Source organism: Rhinatrema bivittatum, chromosome 1, assembly GCF_901001135.1.
Source record: "Rhinatrema bivittatum chromosome 1, aRhiBiv1.1, whole genome shotgun sequence".
NCBI lineage: Eukaryota > Metazoa > Chordata > Amphibia > Gymnophiona > Rhinatrematidae > Rhinatrema > Rhinatrema bivittatum.
Window position 1 is genome coordinate 310,724,509 of NC_042615.1, and position 8,727 is coordinate 310,733,235.

The window sequence follows — 8,727 nt, forward strand, 5'->3', positions numbered from 1 at the left end:
TTGGCAACCAGAAGGTGCATTGAAGCATCATTTCCTGGGATGTGGTGCAATCATGCTACATAAAGAAGTCCCTAGTCATTTAAGTGTAAGCAACCTGTTTTCCTTACCAGAAGGTCCAGAGAGATTTAGTAGAGGAATGAACTTTGCTTTCCTCATGTAGGAGTTGCAAATGGTATGCTCTAACAGCTTATCACTCTCAGGCACCATCTTAGGGTGTGGATAGTTAGTTAACTTTTCAAGAGGACAGGAGCTCTCTATCACCTGTTATTTATTTCTCTAACTCACTTCAGTAGAGTTGTCTGTTTTGCTCTTTATAGGACAGTCTGTCAGTCTGACCTGCTTTTTGCTCTTTTAAGCCCATTCTTCGAGACTTTCTCTGTAAGATCCTTTGTACCCCTGTGTAAAGTTAGATCAGATGGTAGGGAAAATTCTGCTGCTCTCTGACTTGTCTCCAGCAGATAGATCAGTCAGTGATGTAATGAAGAAGAGTTTCAACTTTGAGTTGTCTGTTGTTGTCAAAGACAATTTTCCAACCTTCCTGTCTCTTGTTTTGTTTTTTCCCCCTTGTACTGAGTCAAAGTCTATTTTTGTTCTTTGGAACTGAGTGTCCTTGGTACCAGGGAATCAATGTCCAATTCATTAGGAGGAAGAGGCATCTTTCACCATGCAAGTGCCTATGAAATGTTTTCACCAGAGAGGAATGGATCCCTGTCTATTACCATAGGGAAGAAGCTGAATGTATTGTTTAAGAGCTGTGGTTGCTGCTGACTTAAGTGTGCTGCACTTGGGAGGAGAGTAACCACTTGGTGTTTTCAGAAGGAGACCTAAGATATTTAAGACATTTTCAGGAAAGGTATGAGAACTGGGACATTCTGTGCTCTGATTCAGTAATTGGGATTAAATTCTAACCATTCTATAGTGGGGAGAAGGTTGTGATAAACTTGGAAGTTGGAAGAAGGATTGCACTTTCTGCAATTTCAGTACTTTGGAAGGAGAAGGAGATTGATTGTAAAGAAATTCACAGACTGCTAGAAGAGCGAGGTCACAAATTTATTAAGCTTTCTTCTTCACTATTGTTCATTACCTTTATTTTATATCTAAGTGCTATAATATTCTTCAGCCAATTATATCAACTATCGGTCAAGAAGTTGGAATTCGCATTGCTTATCAGTGTGACTCTTGCTGCTCAAGTCTGTGCAGATTATAGTGCTTTTTTCAGAGACGGGAAAGAGAGGCTTGTATGTGGATTAATGGAAAAGGGCCTTGAAGCTATGCTTCCCACTGCAGGGAGTCCTGGACCTCAGATGTGTGAAACTGTCCTTGGAGGACTGGGCAGATGGGGTCTTATCCTCTTTCTAGGTGCCCAAGCCTCCATTCTGTGCCACCCAGGGGTTATAGATATGAGGATTATGTACAAAGAATAAATATATTTTGGGACTCGACAGCCTAATTTGTTTTGTATACTCTGAATTCCATCCTTGCATTATTTACTAGCATTCTAATATCCTACATTTTATTGTAGCTATAAAAGAAAAATAATGTTAGTGTTATATATTCCAAGCAGTAGAAAATCATATCATTTGTGATATGGTGATGTTATGGCCACCGGAGGTGGCAAGCCGCGACCGGGGCCAGGCACTCACCGGCGCGGCAGACCGCTCCGCTCGCGGTAACTGCTCTCGGCATCGGCAGGCTCGTCCCGCGACGGTTCCTGCTGCTGCAATCAACATGGCCGCGGCGTCGGCTGTTCTCCTGCGCTCAATTGACTCCGCCCCCGCCGAGCTTCCTAGGGCCACGCGCGCGGCAGAAGCTGATCCTTAAAGGGGTCATGACAGGAAATGGCAAGACACCTTCCTGTGAGCTCCAATTGGGTTTGGACTATTTAAGGCAAGGTCTGGAGCCTCAGACCTTGCCTTGGCTTCTTGGCTCCTGTGGTTTGTTTGTTCTGGTGTCCTGTTCCTGATCCACTGTTTCTTCTCCTGTGTTTGACTCCTGGACTGGCTGCTGGCTTCATTTGGTTCCTGATCCCTGGACTGGCTGCGGGTATCATTTGGCTCTTGATCCCTGGACTGGCTACGGAGTATCATTTGACTCTTGATCCCTGGACTGGCTGCGGGTATCATTTGGCTTTCGATCCCTGGACTGACTGCAGAGTACCGCCTGGCTCTTGAGTTTTGGACCTCTTCCTGTGTGCGTGAGTCAAAGTAGTGTCAACCTGCTGGAGGCGCCAGCTATCTGGACCACATGACCGGCAGGAGGCGCCTGCATCCAGATTTTCCTCTGCAACCGCACCGGATCTTCCAAGTGACTTGTAGTGACTTCCAAGTGACTTCCAAGTGACTTTCAGTACTATGTCGGACTATGGGTCCACCACCTGAATCATAACAGTAAGCCAAGGCCATGGACCCGGCAGAGGCCTCCGCACTAAGAGCAATTCCTGGCTTGGCTCAGAAGCTCATGGAGCAACAGAGTATGTTGGAAGCTATGGCAGCCTCCACAGAGCGACTCAATGCCCGGCTAGACGCGGTAGTCGCTACACATTCCGGCACTCCGATTTCTATTCCTCCGCCTGTACCAGTACCACCGGCAACACAAAGCCACAACCCACCAGTTCTACCTCTACCTGCTTCACCCCGATACGCCAGGGATCCTCGCTTATGCTTGGGATTTCTGGACCAATGCAGTATGCATTTTCGTCTGCAAAGAACCCTGTTTCCGGACGATTCAGCCAAGACCACTTATATTTTATCCTTACTTGAAGGCAAAGCTCTGGCCTGGGCTTCTCCGCTTTGGCAGCGCTCGGATCCAGTATTGCAAGACCTTCCACGATTCCTGGAATTATTTCGAACAGTATTTGAGGAACCTGGGAAGCAAGCAGCCGCCGATTCTGACCTCCTTCACCTCCGTCAAGGAGGACGATCCCTCACGGATTATAACATCGAGTTTCGGACTCTACCTACGGAACTTCATTGGGAGGAACAGGTCCTGTGAACAATATACCTGGAGGGACTATTGGCCAGAATCAAAGATGAGTTGGCCGCTTGTGAACTTCCATCTTCTTTAAATTCCATAATTGAATTAGCAACCAGAATTGATAGACGACTACAAGAAAGAACCCGGGAGGCCCTGGGATCAAGGAGATGCCCAGTTACTTCCTATGTTCCGCCTTCCACCTCCACAACTTCTCGAGAATCTTCTATCACTGAAGGGCCGGTAGCTGAACCTATGCAACTAGGCCAAGGACCTTTATCACACGAAGAACGTCAGAGACGCCGTAAGGCAGGCCTTTGTCTTTACTGTGGAGGGTCCGGCCATTGTATAGCCACCTGCCCCATCCGTCCGGGAAACTCCAAAGCCTAGAATCCATGGGGGGAGTTTCCCTAGCCTTATATCACCACTCCCCCACTCACCTTACCAGTTACCTTCGACATTAAAGGACATGAATTTACCACTTTGGCCTTAGTAGACTCCGATGCAGGTGGAGATTTCATATTACAAGAACTAGTGGATCAACTCCAGATTCCTACTCACCTCTGTTCTAAGTCTTTGATCATCTCTTCTATCCACGGCAAACCTTTACCAGGAAGAATAACGCACCACACAGAACCGCTAGATTGCCATATTGCGCCTGACCACACAGAACAGATCACCTTCTACGTCCTCAACAAAGCCATTCATCCAGTGGATTGCAACACCACAGTCCACAATTTGATTGGACGTCTTTAAGGCTTACTCGATGGGGTCCTAGATGCCATGAGACGTGCTTGAGGAGAACTACTTCCACTTCTAGTTTCGTCTGTACCTCCGCCTTACAAAATTTACCTTCTCAATACAAACAATTTGCGGATATTTTCTCCAAGTAGGCCGCGGATACTTTATCCCCGCATCGAGATTTTGACTGCACTATTAGATTGATTCCGGGATCCACACCACCTCGGGGGAGAGAGTATCCTTTATCTGCTGCAGAGACTCGGGCAATGTCTGAATACATCCAGGACAATCTACAGAAAGGGTTTATTCGACAATCTACCTCTCCTGCGGGGACTGGATTTTTCTTTGTTGAGAAAAAAGATGGGACATTACGCCCTTGCATTGATTTTCGTGGACTCAACGCTATCACCATCAAGGATCGATATCCCCTGCCTCTTATTGCGGAACTGTTTGATCGTCTACAACAGTGGTTCTCAACCCTGTCCTGGGGACCCCCCAGCCAGTCGGGTTTTCATGATATCCACAATGAATATGCATGAGAGAAAATATGCATACACTGCCTCCATAACATGCAAATTTTCTCTCATGCGTATTCATTGTGGATATCATGAAAACCCGACTGGCTGGGGGGTCCCCAGGACAGGGTTGAGAACCACTGGTCTACAAGGAGCCCGAGTATTCTCCAAATTAGATGTGTGAGGTGCTTATAACTTGGTTCGGATTCGGGAAGGGGCGAGTGGAAGATGGCGTTTAATACCAGAGATGGACACTACGAATATCTAGTTAATCCATTTGGGTTAACCAACGCTCCTGCTGTTTTTCAACACTTTATTAATGAGATTTTTAGAGACTTATTATATATCTGTGTGATTGTTTATCTTGATGATATTTTTATTTTTTCAAAGGATCTACAGATGCATCGCCAACAGGTTATGCAAGGTTTGCAGCGCTTGAGAGAGCATCGATTATATGCCAAGCTAGAGAAATGTATTTTCGAAACAGAATCCTTACCCTTTTTAGGATATATTATCTCCAAGCATGGTTTCGAAATGGATCTGACCAAAGTGAAATGCATTCAAGAATGGCCTCAACCCAACGGACTACGTGCACTTCAACGGTTTCTGGGATTTGCGAATTACTACCGTCATTTTTTCAAGAATTTCTCCAAACTGGCTGCACCGCTATCCGCTCTTACATAAAAAGGAGTTAATATCAAAATCTGGCCATCAGATGCGTTTGAAGCATTTCAAGCTCTCAAAGACGCTTTCCTACAGCAACCCTGCCTCCGCCACCCTGATCCTAGACATCCATTCACGGTGGAGGTTGACGCCTCTACGAAGGGAGTTGGAGCAGTTCTGAGCCAGAATAATGTTGCAGGAACGTCCCATCCATGCTCCTGTTTTTTCGAAGAAATTTTCACCTGCGGAGCGTAACTATTCTATTGGCGACAAAGAATTGCTAGCCATCAAACTTGCCTTTGAGGAATGGCGCCAGTGGTTAGAGGGGGCTCAACATCGCATTACAGTTTTTACGGACCATAAAAACCTGATATACTTACAACAAGCTCAACGCCTGAACCCACGTCAGGCCCATTGGGCATTATTCTTTACACGTTTTGATTTCGAGCTAAGATATCGACCAGCGAGTAAGAACATTAAAGCCGATGCATTGTCTCAATCCTTTATCAGTGAAGACGTGGAAGAACCTATACAGAATATTATTGACCCAGCCCTTATCATTCTCTCGGCAACCTTTACGGTTCCAGTAGGTAAGACTGTGGTACCCAAGAGACTCCACAATAAGGTATTGAAATGGGGACATGATTCCCAGTTGGCCGGGCACCCAGGACGTAGATGAACACAGGATCTGCTTCAACAACACGACTGGTGGCCTGGGATGCGCAAGGACATTCGTGCTTATGTAGACTCTTGCCCTGTTTGTGCGCAGCATAAGAATCCTGTGGGGAGACCTTGGGGGCAGTTACAACCACTTCCGGTGCCAACAAGACCATGGACACACATCCCCACCGATTTTATTGTCGATCTTCCTGCTTCTGAAGGACATACGGTAATATGGGGAGTGGTTGATCGATTCTCTAAGATGGCCCACTTTACACCACTACCCGCCCTCCCCTCTGCTCCCTGTCTGGTGCAATTATTTATGTTACATGTCTTTCGTCTCCATGGAATACCCCAGCATATCACGTCTGATCGAGGGTCGCAATTCACGGCTCGATATTCGCAAAACCTCTGTACCAAATTTCACATTACACTAGATTTCCTCACTGCCTTTCATCCTCAGGCCAATGGGCAGGCTGAGAGAACTAATCGGGACTTGAAACAATTCTTGCGCTCCTACGTTTATGCTCGACAGGATGATTGGGCGGCATTGCTGCCCTGGGCAGAATTTTCCCATAATTTCCATACCTGTACCTCGACTGGGGCCTCCCCATTTCAAATTGTTTTCAGTCAACAACCTGCGCCACCGATACCGCTACCTCTGCCTGTCGCTTCTCCGGCAGCCCAACTCACCACCACCCAACTAAAGCAACTTTGGATACATACTCGACGAATGCTACAGAAAGCAGCACATTCTGCAAAGAGATTCGCTGATTGACATCGGAGACCAGCACCACGATTTTGTCCTGGAGAAAAGGTGTGGCTCAGCACCAGATATATCCATTTATGGGTTCCCTCGATGCGATTGGCCCCTCGTTACATTGGTCCTTTCCCGGTGACTAAGCAATTAGGTCCCGTGACCTATCAACTACGTCTCCCTGCCACTCTACGTATCCACAATTCTTTTCATGTCTCTCTCTTGAAGCCCTTGCTCCTCAATTGGCCCTCTTGGAAGGTTCCTGTTTCTTCTGAACTAGGGGCGGAGGAAGACACTACTTACCGAGTTCGGGAGGTTCTCGATGTTCGAAAATGAGGTCGTAGATAGGAATATCTTTTAGCTTGAGAAGGATTTGGGCCGGAAGAGAATTCTTGGGAGCCAGCTACAAACATCCTTGATAAGGATCTTCTCAAGAACTTCCACACCAGTCACCCTGGGAAACCCAAGCCTTCTAGGGGGAGGCCTAAAGGAGGGGGTACTGTTATGGCCACCGGCGGCGGCAAGCCACGACCGGGGCCAGGCACTCACCGGCGTGGCAGACCGCTCCGCTCGCGGTAACTGCTTTCGGCATTGGCGGGCTCGTCCCACGGCGGTTCCTGCTGCTGCAGTCAACATGGCTACGGCATCGACCGTTCTCCTGCGCCCCTTTGACTCTGCCCCTGCCGAGCTTCCTAGGGCCGCGCACGCGGCAGAAGCTGATCCTTAAAGGGATGGCAGGAAATGGCAGGACACCTTCCTGTGAGCTCCAATTGGGTTTGGACTATTTAAGGCAAGTTCTGGAGCCTCAGACCTTGCCTTGGCTTCTTGGCTCCTGTGGTTCGTTTGTTCTGGTGTCCTGTTCCTGATCCACTGTTTGTTCTCCAGTGTTTGACTCCTGGACTGGCAGCTGACTTTGTTTGGTTCCTGATCCCTGGACTGGCTGTGGGTATCGTTTGGCTCTTGATCCCTGGACTGGCTGTGGAGTATCATTTGGCTCTTGATCCCTGGACTGGCTGCGGAGTATCGTTTGGCTCTTGATCCCTGGATTGGCTGCGGAGTATCGTTTGGCTCTTGATCCCTGGACTGGCTGCGGAGTATCGTTTGGCTCTTGATCCCTGGACTGGCTGTGGAGTATCGTTTGGCTTTCGATCCCTGGACTGACTGTGGAGTAACGCCTGGCTCTTGAGTTTGGACCTCTTCCTGTGTGCATGAGTCAGAGTAGTTTCGACCTACTGGAGGCGCCAGCTATCTGGACCACACGACCGGCAGGAGGTGCCTGCATCCAGATTTTCTTCTGCAACTGCACCGGATCTTCCGAGTTGGCCTCGCCTACCGACGTAAGTGACTTGCAGTACTACGTCGGACTAAGGGTCCACCACCTGAATCATAACAGGTGATGGTGAAATATGGGATTGAGTTACGGCTGCCACATAGCAACGAATTATGGTGGTGATATGATATTCATGTCGTAATTTTCTGACTTTTATGTATTTATCTGAGATATTTTTATGTTGATGAATAAACAAATGGATACAAAGTGTTTATAGAATATATAAAATGATAGATAAGTACTCATTTAGAGGGAGAAAGGGAATTAGCAGATCAAATGTCACAAAACCATAAATAGGTTACCTACAGTAAAAAATAAAAAAGACTCTCATCGTCAAATAATTTATATATTTCTGAAGGTTTTCTTTGTTAATTGATATGTAAATCTTTTTCTTGCAAAGTATTTTGCTAATAATTTCTTTATTGTGTTTATTTGTTTCAGTATTCGAACCATCCTGAAGTTTTAAGGTGCCTTCAGTATCCCCCTGCTTCTTCTCTGGAATTTTGTACACCCTTAGAGCTTCATGCATTGGAGTACAGATTAATTCTTCAAAAGACGTGGACAGCTTCAATACCCTCAGAGCTGTACAGCAGATCTAAATATAAATAATGAAACAAATTAAAGAGTTATATTTATTAAAGGGACAGAATTCAGTCTTAAATTTGTGTCTGTTAAAACAGAGGCAATCTGGAGTGTGGTCTATTTGATAAGGTAAATTTTCACTCGTGAAATTCTTTGATTCTCTTCATCTATTCCAGTCCCTAAACTTTTAAATTTATATTACTGTAAAAGGATTCACAATTCTTTGAGACAACTGTAAAGACATTAACATATCCATGTAGCAATAAAAGCCGCTGTGTAAGACTGAAAACTGTGTGAATATACTCTGTTTTAAAGGGATTAACTCCTGATATAGGGGCAGATTTTAAAAGTTATGCATGCGACCTACATTTGTGTGTGCTACCCGGCGCGCACAAATGTATGCCCGATTTTATAACATGCGCACGCAGCTGCGCGCATGTTATAAAATCAAGGGTCGGCGCATGCAAGGGGGTGCAAAACTGTGTACCTTGCGTGCGCCAAGCTGCACT

The 8,727-nt window shown here is 46.4% G+C and overlaps 1 protein-coding gene across 1 annotated transcript in view; it reads left to right on the top strand.

The window, feature by feature from the left end:
• LOC115089233 (alcohol dehydrogenase 1C-like) overlaps positions 1 to 8,507 on the top strand; it is a 76,242-nt gene extending 67,735 nt beyond the window's left edge. The window contains exon 9 of the mRNA XM_029597335.1: positions 8,078 to 8,507. Within this exon, the coding sequence (XP_029453195.1) occupies positions 8,078 to 8,102 (25 nt within the window). The 3' untranslated portion in view covers positions 8,103 to 8,507. The remainder of the gene's footprint in view (positions 1 to 8,077) is intronic.
• The last annotated feature ends 220 nt before the right edge of the window (positions 8,508 to 8,727 follow it).